Source organism: Dipodomys ordii, unplaced genomic scaffold (assembly GCF_000151885.1).
Source record: "Dipodomys ordii isolate 6190 unplaced genomic scaffold, Dord_2.0 Scaffold1, whole genome shotgun sequence".
Classification (NCBI taxonomy): Eukaryota; Metazoa; Chordata; class Mammalia; order Rodentia; family Heteromyidae; genus Dipodomys; species Dipodomys ordii.
The window spans coordinates 58,250,100-58,272,698 of NW_012267217.1; the positions used below are offsets into that span (position 1 = coordinate 58,250,100).

Here is a 22,599-nt window from a genome sequence, read left to right on the forward strand (position 1 = left end):
ATGTAAGCTGTGATCAAGAAGGTCTATATATTAACTAGAAATAACTGCAGCTATGGAGCTGTGATTGACATTGTCTTACACAATGATGACCTTTATTAGCTCTCTCCATTGAGTCTAGAAGCATGCAGCTTTAGGTGTTTTGCAGATGTTCATAGATGTTATCGAAGCTTCTAATTCTTTTACACTAGCATTGAAGCTTATATCCATGACCAGCAGCTAACCACAGTTAGGCACACAGTGCTCCAGTATTTTCTCTTCCTTTCAGCTAATTGGAAACATGTCTCTGTAGCAAACCATTGAACAAAGAGGGGTGGTGTTTCTGTGAGTTTATCAAAGGTTTCCCCCACCCCATAAGTCAAAAAGACTATCTCTTTGAAGAAATGAGAGGGCAGTGATTTACAGAAGCAATGAGCATTCGCTGCCACATCTTGGTTAAATTCTGCACATGATGAGAAGAACGTGTGATAGTCATTTCTTTAAAGATAGGAAACAATTTAATTTGGTTTACATCCTGGATGACCTAAAGATGACTTTGTCAAAGGGTCTAAGCTTGAGGGCCAGGGAGGCCAATGCTGATATATGATGTGGAGTAAAGTTTACAAGGGAAAGTTGAGATTTAAATTTTGTCTGTGCTTAGTTGTAAGTTCTCTAACACATCTAATTGAGAAGCCAGTAGACATCTGGAATTTTAGGTCTTGAGTTAATGAGATTTTGTGGAGCTGGAGAATGAGAGTGAAGACCTTTGGATTGGTAACAACTATAGATTAAATGGGCCTAAAAATTAGAAAAACTAATAAGAGACGAAAATTGAGATGGGACTTTGGTGAATAGTGATATTCTATAATGTGGGTCCAAAAAGAAGATTCTGGAAGATGAATGGAAGTGACACAATTATATGGTCCCACCACTGAATTCTTATTGAGCACAGTAAATTTTATAAAAACTATGTTGCTAACACTTTGACATGAATTGTTGTTGACGTTCTGAAGGTAAGCAGAATGTACACTGTATTTTCACTTTCTTTTGCCTCAAATACCAGAAGCATCTGTTTTGGACTACAGCACCTTGAACCTGCTCTCCTGAGTCTTCAGCTGTTTACAGAGTAGAAAATGGTCTACTGACTAGAAGGAATGGCGTAAATATTTTTACTTGCTTAGAGTCTCCAGTTTAGGGTTTGAAAGAGTTCATTATATTAAAGTGGAAGTAGAGAGGATTTTGGTTAACAATTTGATCATGAAATTTGTATAGCAATATTAAAAGAAAAGCCAATTGTAGAGGCAAAGAGAGGGTCACGTGAGTCAGGATTTCTTGGCTGGCAAGGCAATTCACATGAGCATTGCTATTACTTGGACCTTTAGTTTGCCATTCTATCATGTTTTCAGGAAAAGAAAAAAAAGAAGAAAAGGCCAAACTGTGTGGTATCAGTGCTTATTTTCCTGAAGAAAAATACCTTAAAGGTATACTGTACTACAACCGCCCCAGATCCCCTTAGGGTAAATATGTGTAAAATTGAGGATCTGAATGCACTCAAGGTGAATGATCTCACTTTTAAATATTTTTGTTTTAAAAAATGTTATACTGTTTACAGCTTTTTAAAAAATAGCATCTTTGAATAGTTATACAAATGGAGTTTCCATTTAACAAAGCAGTTTATGAATAGAATGTACCTTTTTCGTTTTTTTGTCAGTCGTGGGGCTTGAACTCTGGGCCTGGGCGCTGCCCCTCAGCTCTTCAGCTCAAGGCTAGTGCTCTACCACTTGAGCCACAGTGCCACTTCTAGTTTTGATGGTGATTTATTGGACATAAGAGTCTCACGGACTTTTCTGCCTAGGCTGGCTTTGAACCATGATCCTCATATTTCAACCTCCTGAGTAGCTAGGATTACAGGTAGAATGTATGTTTTAAACCAGTTATGTACAGTATTTTCACCCGTAAGAAGGAAAATGGTCCACAATGAATGAGAGCTCCATAAAGAGAACATTCTGTATTTGCTGTTTTGCAGAAGAGAAAGAGCCAATATTGACAGTTTCTCCTTAACTTCAAGCTTCTCCATTATTATGTCTTTTATTCTGGACCTTGGAACAAGCAACCCCCTTCCAGATCAGTAATCTATAGCCTTACTCTTTCACTATAACTAACGGAGAGTTGAAAGTTATACACATATATGCCTCTTTACTTCTGTCACCTTCCCTATGCAAGGGCTCTCTCTCTCTCTCTCTGTCTCTCTCAGTCTCTCAGTCTCTCTCAGTCTGGCTGTCTCTCTGGCTGTCTCTCTCTCTCTTCGGCTGTCTCTCTTTCTGGCTGGCTGTCGTTCTCTCTTGTTTTCCCCCTTCCTCCTTCCCTTATAACAGACTCACACATGCACATACACACATTCACACAAAATCTTTTACCAGTCACAGACAATTGCTTTACCAAAAGTAGTTTAGTCACTTGCAATGGTTGCTCCGTAATGGCTCTTCTGAGGCATGGAGGAGTTGCTGGAGTGGAGCATACATGTCAGGAGATTTCAATTCTAATTAACATTGCCATTGGTTACTGCCATGGTTTATTGAAGTTACGGTTGTTTAGTAAATCAGAGATTCTCCAGAGGGTGATTCCTGGAGTCAGTGGAGAACTGGGACCTAAATACTTGTGGAAATAATAGGAGAAGCTAGGGAAATTATGTAAGTGCACATGACAATAACAAAAAACCCCCTCAGATTTCAATCATGAAATCAATTTATTCACAACTCTTACCAAACTCTGGTATATTTCTTAGGTGAGGATGCACACATATATACACACACATATGCACAATAGAAAGAATAAATTAGGGTCTCAACCTCTCAGAGATATTCCTCTGACTCATTATGCAGTAGCTCTTTTGAAAATACATCATGTAGGTTGTAATTAAATATATTATTTTATTATGATGTATTGTTTGCATTTAAAACCATCTTAACAACAAAAAATTGGTGCTGACATAAAATGATGGAGGGGTTCATAGGACACATTTAATCTTAAATCAGGATTATGTCATTTGTTCTTAAAAATCATTGCTGTTACCATCATCATCAATTGAACAGATAATAGACCAGGACAGGCTACAACTTTCCAAAAAAAGTCACCCTGTGATGATTGGCCTTAATGATAAAGCTATTGGAAATAAACTTTCATGTTTGATTATAAGTCCAGTGATAGGGAGAGAAAGACAAAGGGAAAGAGAGAGGTGAGGGAATATGGCAGAGATGGGGAGAGAGAGAGAAAGGGAGAGAGAACCTTAAATGTAGGTCAAAATTAAAACTGTATAAATAAGGGGGATCTTTAAAATGTCGTCAGCTTCTCTATGGTCACCCTTTTTTGCTTCCTGATTTCTATTTTTTAAAATTTTTTATTGTGAAAATACCGGACAGAGGGGTTACAGTTACATGGGCAAGAAATGAGTACATTGCTTATCAAGCATTGTTGCATCCTCCTTTGTTTCCCCTTCCCATCCCTTCCCATCCCCCACTCCCTGCAGTCATTCCCCCCCCTCCCGCCAAAGTTGTAAAGTCTGTTTTTCGGCGTAATGTTTTGTACATCTTATTGTAGCAATGGGCCCACCTGTATCCCTATTTAAACTATTTGTTTTTTCCCTTCCCCTCCACAAATTATACCAACATCAAATATAGTGAAAACAGGGGTTATACCATGGGGGAGGGACATACAAAGCAACACAGAAATACCTTATAAATACATTAGGAACAATAGTAAGAAAGAAAAATCCACTTGTGTCCTTATCTTGGGGTTCATTTCTCCTAATATCATCTTATCTGACCTTTTCTGCTTGTCTCCGACATATAACTAGTTATTGCAAAACATTGAGATACCACCTCACCCCAGTTAGAATGGCTAGAATCAAGAACTCTAATAACAACAAATTCTGGAGGGGATGTGGACAGAAGGGAACCCTACTGCATTTTTGGTGGGAGTGTAAACTTGTTCAACCACTTTGGAAAGTAGTATGGAGGTTCCTCAAAAGACTCCAAATAGAGCTACCCTATGACTCTGATTTCAAATTCAGGAATGACTTTTAGGTACAGACACGGATTTGATTCTGCAGTAGAGGAAGGCTGAATTACAAAGGAAGCACCGGATGTGAGTGGAGACTTCTCACACCTAACTTTTGCTTTCTAGAAGCTCCAGTCATCTGAGAAAGCTCTATTAGAAGAGCAGTGAATAGGAAAGGGAAGTACTGGTCTTAAATGGCCATGCAGGGAGAGAGAGTTTTGATTCTATGAGAGGAACAGAGGAACACCCACAGTTGAGTCCTTCATAACACCTTGGCAAAATATTAAGATCTGTGGATGGAGAGAAGACCGATGGGGAAAAGTTCACTTGTGGCTTGGAATGAGGCTGCACTTGAGGTATTATGGTTCCACACTGGAAAATTCTGTGATTCCAGAGGATCTTTGTGGTTGGACACAAACAAACAATGCTAGGCAGAAGAGTTCTGGACCTTTCTGTGCCCCATTGCCAGGGAGCATTTTCTGCCACTACTTATGATTTTGTCACTCATATCCAAAGGAAATTGTGTGCTCACAAGTGCAGATAAGTAAAAACTGGATGTAGGTTTAATTTATTTTAAGGAAAAAAGTTTGATATTTCCTGTATATTACATTTGTAGAATACATTTTATAGGGGCATGCGTGGCTAACAGGGCAAGAAGAAAATTTGGGGAGAAATAGCGATTGCGTGTTTTTAGTGATAATGTCGAGACTGTCCTTTCATGCCTGCAAGCTGTGTTTATAAAATATATCAACAGTAATATCTAATATTACCTCTGAATGGTGAGAATGTTTATTAAACATTGGTAATAGTATCTAACTCATAAATATATTTGAAAGATTAAATGTTATTTTGGAAAAATGAGTTTTAAATAAGTACTACTTATTCCTATGATTCTTGGGATATTTCTAGATGTCTTTACATCAGAGCAGAGTTTAGTAGAGCAGGGTTTAGAATGGCAAGGATTCCCATAAACACTGCCCTCTGAACTTAGCTTTGAAATAAGCAGAATTAAGGCCCCCCAAAGTAACAGCAATAGAAACAACAAAAACCTCTACAACCAACAACCCAAAAAAATCCTCAAGATATGCAAACCACTAGTGGCCATTGCCTATTTTTCCCAGTTGGTGGAAGACTGCATTTGGGAAGATTACGGTTCTAGGATTGCTTAGGCAAAAAGAGTTTGTGAGAATCTCCATCTCAACAATTAAAGCTGGGCATGGTGATATTTGCTATGGAAGAAAGCATAACTAGAACAATTGTAGAATAGGCTGATCTGGGCAAATAAGCCAGGTTTCATAAATAACTAGATAAATAAATGTCAGAGGCATGGCTCAAGTGGCATAGTGCCTGGTTAGAAAGCATGAAAACTTGAGTTCAAACCTCAGGATCTCCAAACAAAGTAAAGCAAAGTGAAGCAAAGCAAAGTAAAACAAACAAGCAAACCAAAAGAACTCAGCAAGTTGACCCATTGCAACAATGAGATGTACAAGACGCTATGTCAAAAAATGAACTTTAAAATTTAGGTGGGAGGGGGGTGGTGTGTGTGGGAGGTGTAGATAATGGAGATGGGAGGGAAGGGATGGTGGGGGAAACAAAGGAGAGACAACAATGCTGGATAAGAAATGTACTCACTACCTTGCTCATGTAACTGGAACCCCTCTTCTGTACAGTATTTTCACAATAAAAAACTTATTTATAAAAAAGAGCTCAGCAGGCTAGATAGCTTGAAGACCCATGGATTGTTTTGAGGGAAACAAAATTCTGATCTTCAGTTTAACAGATACTTCACAGACTCCCATCAACTATGGTTTAAACTGCATTTGTACTCGTGAGTCTTGTTCTACTCATTGTACTGGACACTAGAGAAATCACCAGGATGTTACCATGTCATTCTATAGCTAAGGCCAGATCTGTTAGGATGGAGTACATTTAATACAAAGTAACAAAATGGAAATTTAGGGATATAATGATAATGAATCTGAGTATGTTTGGAACATCACATTTTTTAAATCTTAAGAATACTGTAACATATTGTCCTGGCTAATGCTAGTATGGCTGATCACTGATAAACTTCCCGAAGTCCTCCTCATTCTTGTAATCCATGCTTGGCAACAATAGCAATGAGTGAATCCCTGGATAGTAACAAATTAGGCAACACAACTGTTAACCTAAATTCTCTAAGGTTAAAGGTCATTATGAGAAAATGCGTTTAAAATGTATGTTATTTCTCATATGCCCAGTGTCTAAAATGGTTGGTAGAGTGAAAATGCAGAGCCATACCCTTTCCCTCCCTATCTTATTTTTCAGAGATTGATGTTGAATGATCATTGATCATTGATACATTCATAGGGACCGAGAGAGCTCTCCATGATATTCATTTTTGTTGTCCAACAGGAACACCAGATCTGTCTGGTAGAGTTGAAGTGCTTGCTGTAATTTGCATTCCCCTGTAGCGTGTTGACTAACTTCCTGTCTGGTTTCTCTCGAGCCCCAGACATCTGGGATCACTGGTGTCTACGGCCCTCCAGGCTGCTATTCTGCACTGTGGGCTCAGGCACCGAGGATGATTCCCCTTATCTGCTTTGCTTCCCAGTTCTGATTGGGTGCCTAGGTACTTCCTTGGGGAACGTTTGTCAGATCCTGCTGCTTGGTTCTGCTCTCTGTTTTCCCACTGTAGAGTTTAACTCTCCCTTTTCGAAATTGAGTAGCAAACACAGAACAGAATTCTCATTTGGAGAGCTTCTCATTTGGAGACTAATGGAAGTGATATTCCCAACGGATCCACTTATTTCTCAGTGGAAATCTCTGGCTTCTGCTGCCTAGAATGTGTACTCACCAAAGAAAAGGCACTCTGTATTTCTCTTGATGCTGGCGGTACAGCTTTGAGAATGAACCATAAGAGGAAAACTGGGAGTGAGCAGTACATTTTCAATAGCCAAAGTGTGCCTTAATAGAGTTCGAATGTAAATAAACAGAGTATAAAATGCAAAAGGCTAATTACAAAATGCTCAGAGATAATTGCTCTCACATCCCAAGCCCGAAAGCCAGGCCAAAGAAGCACAACTTGCAAAGGAGGTGAACAGAATGAATACTGGTATCCTTAACTGAACTCTCATCTAGCCTAGGAATGTGGTTTGAGAGAAAGAGATACAAAATAGATACTGTAAAGGATTTTAGACATATGTGAGTGTGTGTGTGTGTGTGTGTGTGTGTGCATGTGCATGCTTTCTCATTCTATGTACATGCAAGTAATTTTTCATGAAGTGAGTTTCCCATTTCCCAGGGGGCATTCAAGGAAAGACCCAGTGCATAGCAAAGACACGGATTCTCCAGATGAGAGACAGCCACTCATAGAAGGCCTGGAAAACGTCCCAAGAAGTGAGAATTTCATTGACAAACGTGGGGCAGACAGAGAGGGAGAGAGATGTCATCTCATCCTAGGTCTGTCATCTCTTCTCCTCCTTTCTCCCACTGCCCTGGTGTAAGCTACCAGGAAGAGCAAGGACAGGAGACGAGAGAGAAACCCATCTCTCTGGGCCAGGGGTGTGCTCACACTGGGCCAGGGAGAAGCAGTTTCTTGGAATAAAGCTCAAAAGTTTGATTAGTGTAAGTCACTGGGCATTTAAGTGGTAAATTCAATAATATGTTCACTAAATTGTGAAATATTATTTTAATAATTTCACTAAATTGTAGAAACCGAAGGATTTTTTCATTTAAAATTGAAAAATAGTTTCCTAAGATTTATTTATTTTTTATTGTGAACATACTGTACAGAGGGGTTATAATTACATGGGCAAGATAATGAGTACATTTCTTATCAAGCATTGCAGCCTCCTCCTTTGTTTACCCTTCCCATCCCTTCCCAGCCTCCCCCCTCCCCCCATCCCAATCCTCCCCCTCCCCCCAGTTGTTAAGTTCTTTTTCGACATGACAACTTGTACTTCTCATTGTTGCAACAGGTCCACCGGTATCCTTAAAGGACTTGTTTTTCCCCATCTCCTCCACAAATTATACCTACATCAAATATAGTGAAAGCAGGGGTTATACTGTGGGGGAGGGACATACAAAACAACAAAGAGATAATCTTATAAATGCATTAGAAACAAATGCATGAAAGAGAAAAAAACATTTAAATACATATCTAAGGGTTGCCTTCCTAAGATTTATGTTAAGCAAAAAAAAAAAAAAAAAAAAAAATCTAGTTACCAAGAGAAGGTGAGCCCTTGTTTCTGGGGAGAAAAGAATCACATGGTTTTCTGATTGCATACAAGATCATACGTAGTCAAGTGAAAATGTAAATCCTCTAAAGAAAACAGAACCTGGGGTAGTGGCAAAATTCGCTCTAAGATTATTGAAAATATACAATCTGACATACATTTTTAAGTTTAATTTGGACATTACAGATGACCCACTGAAAATAATGCTTTTTATGTAAACACTATATATTAGCTATTAAAGAGGGTTACATTTGTATTTCACAAAGTCAGCATTGATGGACAGCTATGACTTTGTGAAATTTTCCAGTGATAACCCAAAGCTCAAGACAAGAAGTAAATTACCCAGACTTTGTTAAGTAGTAGCTTCAAACCAAGGAACAGACACTTCAAGCATCTGCCACCCTTCAGCAGAGGTCTTGTCCTATGATTTTATTAGGTTGGCTTTCCCTATTGTTTCCAACTCCATGACCCTGAAATTACTCAGTGTTCACCATCCATTCACATATGCACCTGTTTCCTTTAGATCAGTGCAAGGAAAGCTGTAATCTGTGACTATCTGTGACCAAAGCCACTGATTAGAGGACATAAAACTCTTATTTCAAATGTGGTACCTGACAATCTGCTGACCTGGAAATGGGGATCTCAAGATATAGCAAAGGAAGCAGTATCAAGGTCATGACCTTGGGAGATGAGGACGCACACTAGCAAGGCAGCCAGAAAGCTGAAGCATCTTGTGGCTTGAGTGTTACCTAAAAATGACAGGAAGCCTTTTATGGATTTAAACCCAGAGCTTATGTAATCATGTATTATACAGAAACAGCTAATTTATTATCCTCTTAAACCAGAGGAAACAAAATTATGGAGATCAGTACACTGCCCTAAATAACAGGCTGCATAAATCCAAAGAAATGTGTTCTTTGCTCTTTTGCCTATAAAATGTCTGTGTTCCTCTAACTAATAGGAAGATATTTATGATGAATGGTGCTAGTGTATCAAAAATGTATTCTTGGATACCTGGGAAACTATGTTTCACATGTGTTTGGGTTTTTATTTTTTCCAGAAAGCAGTGACATTATGTAGACTTACTTAATTGTATAATTTACTCCTGGAGCCCAACTGTGGGCCCAGCAGGATGTGTGGTGAAGAAGAGACACACTTGGTCCTCCAGGAAAGGGGACATTAGTGGACATTAGTGCTACAAGGGACATTGCTATAGCTGATTCAGTAAAACGAACACTGGTCTTTGTTTTCCAGGCATTTTGTAGAATTTCCCCCAAACCATTTCAAATCCTATTCCCATTATTTTTGTAGAAAACTACAGTTATGGAAGCAGGCTGAAGTCAAGTAAGTGGGGGATGTGTGTGCGTGTGTGTGTGTGTGTGTGTGTGTGTGTGTGTGTTTATGGGTTTTAAAATAGAGTCTTATCAGATCTGTAGTCATTAACTACCTATGACCAATCTCTTTCTCCCTCTTATGTGTGTCTGCATGTATATAGTTGCACTTGATTTCTGTTAAACACATACATAAGGCATGATATTGCACCCTATATGAATATTTTGAACACTGTTATAAAGCTACAAGTTGTCAGTATTTATATTCTTATTAAGAAGATTCTGAATTTCCAGCTACTTCTTACTTGATTCTATAGAGAATAATTAGCCAAGCAGGCATAAGTAGAAGTGGTTCATCTTGCTTGTCTCTCTATAAGCGATCAATCCTGCTTGAGGTCCATGGTGTCAATATGCAGGCTGACTTTGGAGTAAGAAAGCAGCAACCTGCAGGGCTCCAGGCTCCTCCTGGTCTCCCTCTGGGGGCTCAGCTTTTGACACAGCTCTTGTTGGTAGCATTTGGCTTTCTTTGGAAGTCCCTGTGGATTCACTGCACTCATGGAGAATGCCCTTTACTGTTTCTGTGAAAAGCCACAGAAGACATTACAAAATAGAAGGCCTTGCCTGACATGCTAGGCATTTACAAAGACTTAGTTCTGGAAGCTTTGTAATCCTTCTGGAATACTATCAACTAATATTCGTACTGCCATCTACTGTCCAAGATAAGAACTGCAATCCCAACTCTGGTCTGTCTCTCCACTCCCCTCTTCCTTCTCTCTCCCCCTGAACTGAAGCCTTTCTCCCTGGCCCCCGCCGCCCTGTTACACATGGAGAAGATCAAGAAATGTTTATTTTTAAAACTACTTTTTAAAAAAGATTTTTAAAATCATTTCTTTATAAATGTAAGCTACAAAATAATTCATCTTTCAGACTGACTTTAAAATATGTTTCAAAAGAATTCATTCAGCAGATACTTAATGAGTCTTTATTAGAAGTCAGTAATTATCGTGTTATTTCGGAAATCAAAAGGGGAAGCCGTGGGCACAGCCTCTGCTCTACAAGAACCTAGAGTTTAATAAGGGAGGAAAAGGCAGATGGAGGGAAGGAGCAGGGAGACTGTGGGGTGGGACTATTAAGCCCCACAGGGAGAGAAGGTGTGGAGCTTTGCAGAGCCCAGGCGGGGCTGCGCAGGCCATGAGCAGTGAGAGTAGCTGTGAAGAAGACCCACGTGTGCCCTGCAAGGGAGAAGTTTGGATTAACAAGCAAAATAACTGAGAGGTCAAATTTCCTTTTTAATAATAAAGAGCAAATATGACTTAAGGTCTTTTTTCATGTTGGTTGCCACGGGAAAGTCTTAGCATTTATTGTTCGATTGAATGCCTGCAGTAATCTTATGAAACAGCCACCTCTGTTCCTTCCACTTCCACTTCACCTGTGAGCACACTGAAGGTTAAAGAGGTCAAGCAAATTGTCCCTCATTATCCAGCTAAAGCTTAGCAGACATCCTGGAAACAGTCCTGGAGGGATATGCTTCTTTATTTTGTATTTTTTTTTTTTAGCAAAAGCACGAAGGCAACTCTGATTTGTTGACTTAGGTAGGTCACATGTCTACCCATGAACCAATCAATGAATCAAAAAGGGTACATCTGCATCACGTGATAACAGGTGGAGCTAGAGCTGAGGTCAATCCATACTTTGGGAAGACAAAAGCTTCAATGTATGGTGATTCTGTCCTCCAGGGAATAGCTCACTTACTGTTCTAGAAGTATTTTAAAAAATGGATTCTAAATAGCAAGTATGACAGATGACCATTACTACTCGTGAAGTTTATTTCTACATAAATTCTGTGTTTTTTAAAATTGCCTACTACCAACACATATCTCAGTAGTTTCAGAAACATTTAGCAGATACCAGACTTGTGTTATGCTTTATTTTGACCATAATGCTTACGAAAACAAAACACAAAACACTGACTAGCAATGAAGAATAAAACAGTGCCCTTAATAAACTAGCTTGTGATCAATAAAGAGTATCTTTTAGCTAGGTGTCAGTGGCTCATACCACTAATCCTGGCTACACAGGAGGCTGAGATCTGAGGATTGTGGTTCAAAGCCAGCTTTGAGACTCTTGATCTCCAGATAACCACTAGAAGTGGTGCTTTGGCTCAAGTGGTGGAGTGCTAGTGTTGAGCTGAAGAGCTCTGGGACAGTACCCAGACCCAGAGGTCAAGACTCACACAAAAAAAGTATCATTTCAAGAGTTTGTTCAATTAGTTCAACATATTTCATTTATTAGTATTAAAGTATCAGCAATAAACTTAGAGCTGGCTTCTTATAGGTGATTGAAAGATACCTTGAAAATTTGGATCATTTCCTTTAGTCTCACTCCAAATATTAACTTCTCTCGTACTTTCTTTACAGAATTTTCTAGAGCCTTACTTCCAGATAGTAGCTACCAAACTCTTGAAGTTTTCAAAGGTTTTGCCATTTGTGCTATTCTTAAGCATGATATTTTCTTCTGTTTTGATTGTTAGTAAAATAATCAACAACTGTACAAAAATTATTACTTTAAGAGAACTTTATAAACTTAAAATGGAGTTAGAGTCTTCATAAAGCAGCATTCTCAGTTCTAGACTCAGGACTATTATTCTTAAAATGATTGAAAATTCCAAAGCACTTTGTCCAAAGTCAGTCTAAAACTATTCATGCTATCTGAAATTAAAATTATAAATGTTAAAATGTACCTGTCCATTCAAAAGTATAAATCCATTAGATGTTAATACAAATAACTATACGTTTTCAAAGCTGTAACAAATACTGAGCAAACTGAACTTGTTTTATATTTGGAAACTTTCTGAATAACTAGTTCCATAGAACAAAGATAGATTCTCTCACATCTGCTTCAAATGCAATTAATTTCTATGTGATGCTTTGGATATATATAGAAAGAGACATATATACCTATAAATATGAAATCTGAACATATAGAGAGAAGTATTGAATGAGCCTTTTTATATAATGGTATGTCTTCTTTAATATCCTTCAGAATTCAGTAAATGATAGTCTATAAAGATTAATTCCAATCTTAGTTGCCTATCAATAATTTCATCATCCTTTGTCACACTAAATCCATTGATTTATCTTGAAAAATCAAATGTAATTTACACCAGCATGGTTTATGATATCATGCATTTAGAAAAAAAATCCATCAGTTCACTGAGTCATGAAGATCTTCCATATCTTGACATGTTTCATTGTAAAAGCCAATAAATTGCATTCACTGATACTATCCACCTGTGAGCGCTCATAAGAAAAGCCTTAAGTGTTAGAATGCGCACAGGCTCATAGTGATAGAGGCGAGTTTTTCAAAATTTTAACTTTGTGTTAAGGTCTTCTATATTTTTTAAATTGATGACAAATAGTGTCAGTTATCTTCCTTGAGAGAACAGACCATTTCATTCATCCTGAGTGAAGCACCCGTCAAGCTCCCATGTGCACAGGACAGTGGAAGGCTCGTGGTTCATGTTCTCGTTTGGTGCCACTGCCCAATGTGCGGCCGTTACAGCGGAGGCAGCCATTGCTTGGAGACTTGCAGTTCATTGGTCAACACAACGAGAAAAGGCCAACTGCTTTTTACGTAGCATTGTTATTATTTTATAGTACACTTTTGGTCCCAAAGAGTGTTAGAAACCCCAGAATTTCAATTATAAAATGTGTATCAAGCAGCAGTAGGTAGAATGTGGCCATAAAAATGGGACATGCTCATGAGGACTGCAAACTTTATAACTGCCCGTCTTTCCATTCCAGATGTTTTCACATTAGCGAACTATAGAAACCAATGATATGAGTGGAAATGGTGCCCATTATTATGACTGGCTTTGATTGGAATTTATTAGAAGGGAAGAGTTTTCACATGAGCAAGCTGAATGCCATATGTAATTTGTCTGCTACTTCCTTCTTATTTTGCAACCTAGTAACAAAACATCATAATTTTATATAGTTCAAATGATCATTGCTTTGTGTTTACTTCTAATATCAAGATCTGTCTTGTTAGTTTCATTATTGCATTTCTGCTATCACACAAAGAACAATTCCTGCTGGGTTAATATTCATTTAATCTAAATACAAATATTCATATCTCTTTCTTGAGGTTTATATGTTGGTTTTTGATTTTGGAGACAATCAAGGATCATATTTTACTTGTTAAACAGATGAAATATTTTGTTTGTCATGAATATACTTCAATTTACTTTTAATGAGGAATAAAATGTTTGTTTTTAAAATTAGAGCACATTTTTAGACTCAGTTAAAGGGATAGAGACTCTAAGGGCACTTTAGAAATTATATATTACAATAAAAACATTTTGATTTTTTTAAAAAAAGGTAAAGTGAATGGTACACTACATGTAAGAAGCCACACATGCATTGAAGAGTGTCCTCCACATTCTCCCCCAGAAGAATGGGGCCCTCGAGAGACATCCTCTCCCTGCAGAGCACAGCAAGGATAAGAGTGGAAACTCCTAAGCCAGCACGTGTATGATGTTTCTTCATCTATTCAATGGCTTCTGTCATTTTCTATGCATGTCATTGGATCACAGACTACCCTTCACCTTGCTCTGGCTTTTAAGTCCTCATCAGGATTCCAAGAAGTTTTATTTATTTCATTTTTGTGTGCCAGTCCTAAGGCTTAACCTCAGGGCCTGGCCCTTGTCCCTGAGCTGCTTTTGTTCAAAGCTAATGCTTTACTATGTGAGCCATACCTGGGCTTCTGGCTTTTTGCTAGTTCATTGGAGATAAAAGTCGTATGAGCTTTCCTTCTGGGGCTGGCTTTGAACCATGATCCTCAGATCTCACTCTCCTGAGTAGTTAGGATTACAGGGGTGAGCCACCAGCTCCTGGAGAAGAATTACTCTTTACTCCAGCAAAATTGATTTTGTTATCTCACCTTTCAGAAATGCTAGTGTCAAAAATCAGCTGTAGGCGTCCCACCGGCACTATCCAGACAGAAATTGTGGGTAGCCCAGGAGAAGCTCCCCAAGTTACTCTGGGCCTTTGGCATTATTTTGTTTTGTTTTGTAAACCTGAGTGAACCATGGCAGGTGACAGGTGACCCCCTCTCCCAGAGGACAAGTCTCCAACAGGAAGTAGAGTTCTCTCCTGTGTTGGGGTTGGGACCTATGGCAGCAAGTCTCTCATCACCTCTGGCCTCATCTGCAGGTATCACGTGGTTCACTCTAGCTGCCGCTGCTGCCATCCATCCCTGCTGTTTCTCTTATTTCCTTTCTGTTACCAAGTTAGCTCCTCCACTAATATTAGCAATAATAACAATAATAGAAAGAGCACTTGAGGGAAGACTGTTGAAACACCAGAGGGCAATCCCAGAGGACATCTGCCAGCTGCTCATGGTTGGACAATCTGCTTATCAAGCCAGGAGCAGGATGGTGCCAAGATGCCTTCTGCAAATGAAAGCAGGTATTAAAGTGATGGATTGTGTGTGCACCAGTCTCAGGATTGCTGCTGGTCCACTGGACACGTGCTCCTCTCTCTGGCTGGGTGACAATGGCTGCCAAGTCAACTAGAGTTGACAAAGGATCTGGTGCAAACCTGTTTGCTGAGACAGTGCCTTCAGGAACCGTAGTTGTGCTTCCGTAGCAAGCTGTGGTTTGCACCCAGCTTCCTTCAGGGTACACGTGCAGTGTTCAGAGCAGCTGAACCGATGCTGGTATGGCGGTTAAGTTAGTAGGCTGGCTGGCTGGCTCATTGTCCTTCACTCAAGGTGAACAGGGTTCCAAGAAAGACTGACATTTGTCCACCAGGGAAATAAATCTCCCAGCCTCCAACATCTCAGTACATTTAAATAAAAAAAAAACAAAGTAAGCATAAAAAGAGGTGTCTGCTGGGTGTTGGGTAGCTTATGTCTCTAATCCTAGCTACTCAGATGGCTGAGATCTGAGGATCTCAGTTCAAAGCCAGCCTGGGCAGGAAAGTCTCTAAGACTCTTATCTCCAATTAGCTACCAAAAGAAGCCAGAAACGGAGTGGTGGCTCAAAGGGTAGAGAATTAACACAAAAGCTCAGAGAAAGAACCCAGACCTGAGTTCAAGGTCCAAGACCAACATACTAACAGTTGATTAGTGGGGGATGATGGGGGAAAGGCAGGTACAAGATATAATAAAAGCTTATTTTTAACGTTGCTGTAACAGTACCTAAACTGTTGTCCCAGAGTCCTGGAAGAGGTGGACCCCAGCATCTGCTTCATTAGGACTTCCGTTCATAGCTGCCGGAGAGGGAAGTCATTCAAAGCTTCAGGAGTCTCTGCTGCTTCCTCAAAGCAAAACTCGGTGGCAGGGGTGGGAACAGCTTCTTCCAGACGTGTCTGCTCCATATTTTCTCAGTAGTCACAAGATGATCCATGTTTATCAGATTTGATTGATCACCTTTGAACTATACTCACCGTATCAAATCCTGTCACCTACTCTAAATTCTATAAAATATTTAATAGTAAAAGAGTAGTAAAAATATCTAAAAGAAATGACAAGACTGACACTAATGAAAATTTAAAAATGAGTACAGATTGTATGCATGAGGTGAACTTAATTGTCTAGTTTATGATCTGAGTAATGCCACTGCAGTTGAGAATGCTTTCTAGACTAGATTGTCAGTACTTTTAAGAATTCCTGAATGCAGGATCAGGTGTGGTGGTTTATGTCTGTAATCCTAGGTATTAAGGAGCTGAAGCAGAAGGCTTGTGAATTTAAGCTCATCCTGGGCTACATAGAGAGATCCTGAACCAATAAAACTGAGAAGAAAAATTAAAAGAATGTTTCAGTATGCATGATTACTATCCAGCAATCATAGCCGATAATGAAGTAATGGGATGACTCATACTTTCAATGATTTCCAAGCAAAATGATAAAAATAACGAAAGTACCTTCAATCTCTATAAAGCCAAAAAGCCCAAAAATTCATTTAGTATAGTGTATGAGAGTATTTTAATATGATCATTATATATGTGATAAAAAGTTTTCTTTCCTTTCTTTATTTCTTACAGGTCATTTGTCTCAAACTGTGGTTACAATATTTTATTGATATGCCTAAATGATTACCCAGGAGTCACAATCCATATGATAGATAGAACCTGGGCTTGGGTAGTGATAAAATGTTTGGGATGGTTGTTTTCTCCTTTGTCCACTGTCAAGGAATGGGTCCTAGCTTGAAGTTTGGACTTAAATTCATTTTGTTGTTGTTGTTGTTAAATTTTAGAGGTTTCTCAAGATTTGTTCAGAAAAGGCATTTAAAGGGAAGGTACAGGGTAAGAAACACCTCAAAAACCTCCACAGATATGTCTGATAAATAGGTTCTCATGGTCTAACTTCTTTCTTGACCTAGGTGCTAGCTCAGCAACTGCAGAAAATTTTGTTGTTGGAAATTTGTGGTCACCAGGTTTTTGAAATAAAATTTTAACTACCTGACTATAGTTAAGACTATAGTTAAGTTATGCAAAACTAAGCTTCTGCTTTTTAATCAGATACAAGTTCATCTTAACTAATGTAAGTCATATTTTGAAAAACGCCTTCCTGCAAATTAAAGTTTAGAATATGTGTATGTTGATACCCTGGGAAGAATGGCCTACTCCTATCCCTGTGTAGCCCTGAATCATTATGTAAAACTGTTGGCAGGATGACTCATCTAGGGAACATTCTCTACCACTGATAATACAGTTAAAAAAATACGCTGTATTGAAAAAAGAAATGGATGGAGAAGAGCTAGCTCTACCCCCATTTTGACCAATTTGTTTCTGTGAGGCTAGATGAAAGTGGGTTGCTTTGTTTTTGGTGAAAATGCACTGATTTATTATAACTGTGCAGATGCACTAAGGAAAAATAGTCATCTGTGTGCTTTCCAAAAGTGAAGAGAACCCAGCAGACTAGCAGGAAACTTGGAGACCATCCTGTAACAATAGGAGAAGCATAAACCTGAACAGACATTCACTAAATATCCACTGAAGGGAAGATGAGAAATGATTATCTTTTATTTTGTCCGGGGCTTGAACTCTGGGTCTGGGCACAGACATGATTATCTTAAAAAATAGACATTATAAACAAACCACTGAACAATTGCATCCATTAAAAAGAAAAATTAACTCAAAAGTGAACAAAGTTCAGAGAATACACAATTAATAAAAAGAGTAATGGTTAGTTATGAATCCAGAAACATCTCATAATAATGACTTGATAATAGTTAATCCTAGGAATCAAAAGGAGTATCTTTCCCTCCCTCTTCCTCCTCCTTCTTTCTCTCCCTTCCTCCTTCCTCCATTCTGATTTTGTCTTCCTTCCTCCCTATCTCCATTTCTGTCTCTGTTTCCATATTTACTACATTGCTCTTGCTTCTTCTTTTTATTAATGTTTACACACCCGAGGTCTTCACTGTGGCATCTTCTGTGTCTAGAATGTTATTGATAGGTTTCAAAAGAAAGCTTTTTCTTGGATATAGGAAGAGCAGGTGTGTTACAGCTTCATAATCGTCTCTTGATGAAATGGATTTTCTTAGGGGAGGAAAGCTCTATCTTGTATATCTTTTGAGACAGTTTCAGGAATGGGTAAATACTTGACTCACTATTTATTTTGGCCCTCTGCATTCTTAGGCAAATTTTACATTAAAATACAAGGCAGCAATTTGTGTGTCCAATGTCATGGTTCTAAATTTCACTGTTCAAATCTGAGAGAGACTACATTTCCTGAGGTTGGTGAACTGGGAAGTTAAACTTTGATGTTACCAGTCTAGAGAATCTTCAAGGAGCTTAATCATTATTAGGATCTTTTCTTGAGATTTATTGGCTTTTTTTTCACCCCTAGGGTCCTTTTGGCCAAAGAAACTTTAGTGGATACAACTACATCATGATTTGTATCATCATCAACCTGGCCACACAAACACCACAATAAATTCCAGATGCATTTGTGTTATAAGTCGTATGACATTGCAAGAGTCAAAAAGGAAGAGAAAAATCCCACAATTAAAAAAAGAATGCCCCTAATGTATGATACTGCTAAACGTAAATGTTACTGTGTGTGTGTGTGTGTGTGTGTGTGTGTGCATGGACAGATATCTCCCTGTATATGCGTATGTACTTAATATATTTATGGGGATAATCTAGGTCTATAGAGTCAGACCTTACCTATATGAGCATGCTAGGATGGAACTTGTAGGCTCTCAGTGATCAGATGCTAGAACTAGTCCATGGGGGTATTTATCTAGTGGTTTATATGACAATGCCAAGGGAGCATCACAAGCCTAGACTTTATCTGGACTGCTATCCAGGCGAGCAACCAAAGCTCTCCAAGTCACGATGACATTTTGAGTTTGTTTGGCTTTCACTGAGGCTCAGTCTGCACATTAGAGATATCCTTGTCTATATTTGAAAGATGATGATTAAGCCAGGGTCTCACTGGAAAACTCAGCAGTGGAAAATAATCCTTAGGCATATTAGGCCCCATAAAAGGCCTGCAAATCTATCTGGTAACCTCTTTTCATCAGATAAAAACTTTAGCATAAATTTGAAAAAAAACAAAAACCCTTACAGTAAATGAACACACTGTGGCATCTTTTGATAAGCAAATGTACTGAACTGACATCCTTAGTGTGACTAAAGGTGCTGATCCAATGATAGAACCTATGGAAATAATGGCTCTTCTTGAAGACTTATCCACCAAGATTCCAGTGGACACTGTGCTTGCTGCTGTATGTAATGAGAGATAACTCCTTTAGGCCTGTGTGTATTTCTTTCTACTGGTTAATTGCCAAAAGCAATATTTAAGCTATGTCATTATATCATACATAAACAGCCTCAGTGAGAATCCAGTGGTATTTTGAAGAATGGGTAAGCAGATTGTTGCTTCACTTATACAAAAGTAAGCAGGGGTTTTCTAAAGTGTGAGTCTACATAAGAAGTACCCCTTCAAGAAGAAGAAAAGTCAGGACTTGAATCCAGGTCTAATAAAATGAGGGTATTACTTGATTGCCTCGGTTTGTAGCAGTTGTGTTGGCCTGTACTAGATTACTGTGAATATCTTTAGTGAAGGAAAAGTACAGCATAATTCACTCACCATGTGGACCTATGAGGAAAAAATGGTCAAAACCACAGGAAGTTGTGTAAGCACCAGTTATGTGCCAAGGCAGTGTGGGAGAGAGAAAGAGGACATCAAGATCAGAGGCTGCTTCATAATAGAAGTGTACCGTGAATCACATCTTAGACTACAGGGGAGTTTCAGTGTGTTAAACGTCGAGCAGAACAACTTGGGGTGATGAAAAGACACAGACCAGAGAGGATTCTGAGAGCAGAGATTTGCTTATTTACCTTGTGGATTATCAAACCATGGGAAATGGGATTGACTGAACCCAAGGGTGCATGATCTCAGAATCTAAACTTTTTATGACATTAGATATGACACAAATGGGAATTTTTTGGTTGATTTTAAGCAAAGAGATTGTGAAAGAACATCAAAGAGGTTTCTGAAACATGGGGCTGGTGTGAATATAAGAGCCATCACAAAGAAAAAGCAGACTGGAAGTAGGTCTAACTTTATAGAGGAAGGAAAAGGAAATGTACAAGATCTCTCCAGAAAAATGGGGCAGATATTCCTTCTATCTCTTGGGTAAACAGGGGGATCCAAGACACTGGAAAGAAGCTGTATCTAGATTTTCATTGTAAGGAAGCAAGCAGAGCTGGATGTGCAGACAGCTTATTGTACCCACTATCAGTGAATCATTTTTGTTTGGGATGTGTGTTTCTTATAGACTGTGTTTTCTCTTAAGGCAAGTCCTTATGTACAACATCAATATTTGAAACACTACAAAGGTCTTAAAAAGCATTTATCACATTTACATAAATTAGACATAAGCTGTAACCTGTTACATTTAAAGCATGATGGGTGTAGTCATTGAAGGAAGAAACTAGGAAGGGAAGGAAGGAAGGAGAGAAGGAGGAAGGAAGGAATGAAGGAACGAAGGAAGGCAGAAAAGAACAAACTTGGAGAAGCTCAGATAAGAGTTTAGGATGTAGGAATCTATAAACCAGAGGTGAAAATAAAGTATCAAACTAATCTGGTTACTTGCTTTCTGTCCTAATGGGGTATGATTGTTCCAGTAATCATAGCATAGAAATGAACCCCAAATTGGATAAAATGAAAAGGGTATTCATCTGTTTTCCCCAGAAGCTACTTTGTGAATAAAGACCCTTTAAAGCCAATTGTGATGAACAATGTTTAATTCCTACTAAATTATTAGCAAGCATCAGAAACATTTTGCAGGTTCCCAGAGTGTGTCACAAAACAAAAGCTTTCCTCACTGTCGATGTTGCTCAGCAAATGCCTTGTCTCCCTGCCTTGTCCACAGAACCTAAAGTCAGCTGCAAACTAGGCCGATCTGCTTCTACATCAGGCGTGCCTCCTCCATCGGTGACTCCTCTCAGGCAAACCAGTGACCTGCAACAGAGCCAGGTACCATCAGCGTTAGCCAATCGTGATTGACTTCCTGTGATGCAACATGCCAAATGCTTCTCACCTCTGTCTGTCATGTGTTGCTGTAGACAACGTTTGCATTTGCTTTTATTTTTCTCCGTGTGTATGGGTTGGGGGAATGAGGCCTGGTAGTCTGTGTTTCCATCCCAAAAGGAATGTCTTTCCTTCCTGTGACTGGCAAAACTTCCTTTGCTGTTTGTGTCTGGTTCCATCGTTCTGTAATATGAACATAACAATGTATTCTCTGTATCGGCATAGTGGTTATTTTAAAAAATATTCTTTCTCTCTTTCATGTTTTGTGTACTTTTATACTGTCTCTAAAAATTTATCAACAATTGATAAATTTATTTACTGTGTTTTATGTAAATTTCTTTTTAAATGTTTTGTCCATAATACTTGCAAAGATGTTGTCAATGAATTTGTACATATCTTTTAGCTCTTCTCCTATGATACTGTAATATTTCTGGCAGTTTACTTTTATTTTTATTTAGCTTGGAGCATGATTGTAAGATACTGTGAATAATGATGTCTTTATAAATATTCATATACCAACTCATTTGGATTGAATAAGGCAGCTAGTATTCCTTTTTTTCTTAGGCCATAGAAACAAATTGACTGACCAGATAATATAGATATTTACCAAAAGCTGTAGGTTAATAAGGCAATCTTTAAATAAATGGCTTTTCTCTCTACACCAACAAATCAGAAATGTTCTCAGAAAGAGTGTTGATGCATGGTAAATGGGATCTCTATTAACACTTGGAGAAAAGTGACAAGAAATAAAGGCAAAAGCTAACATATAATTTAATTCCTTACAGTATAGTATTTTATGCCGATGTTCATTTGAGTACATGGCTGTGAATGTGGAATTTAGTATGGAGAAAATTGCAACATGTAAACGTCCTATCTGTAACTCATCTAATGGCTTGTCGATACATTGACTTCATTTTGGAGGTTTAATTGTTGTTGCTGTTAAGTATTATGGGTATTTAATAGGATAATGTCATTCTAGAGTGATTTCTCTCTGCTTCCTGGCTTTAATCTTTGCATTCAAGAAACTCCTCTGAAACAGTAAATTATGAAATTAATGGTGATAACTCCCTGGGAACTACCCATTACTGATTAGCAAATTACATATTCATCAATTATTTTAAATGTCAGCTATTTTTAAAACATAACTAAGCAGAATAATTGCATTTTTAAATAATGAGGGACATTGTTCCTGGTAGTTTTACCTGGCTTAAATATTCAGTGTTTGATTTGTGAATAAATGAGGCATGTACAAACACAATAGTTTCTTTCAAGGACATTACAAGTATCATTTAGGATTTCTCATGTCTTAAACAGGAAAGGCCTTTATAACTAACAAAGGCCATGTTAAACACATTGGCATATAAAATTATAGAAATAGTAGGGCACTGATAAATAAATAGCAAGACACTCTTACTGAAAGAAGCTACCATCCTAGCTAAGATGCCACCATCCTAGCTAATTAAAGCAATTCC

General features: G+C 38.4%; 1 protein-coding gene across 1 annotated transcript in view; it reads left to right on the plus strand.

The window, feature by feature from the left end:
- Nyap2 (neuronal tyrosine-phosphorylated phosphoinositide-3-kinase adaptor 2) overlaps positions 1-21,103 on the plus strand; it is a 201,332-nt gene extending 180,229 nt beyond the window's left edge. Inside the window, exon 6 of the mRNA XM_013037915.1 lies at positions 20,970-21,103. Within this exon, the coding sequence (XP_012893369.1) occupies positions 20,970-21,103 (134 nt within the window). The remainder of the gene's footprint in view (positions 1-20,969) is intronic.
- The last annotated feature ends 1,496 nt before the right edge of the window (positions 21,104-22,599 follow it).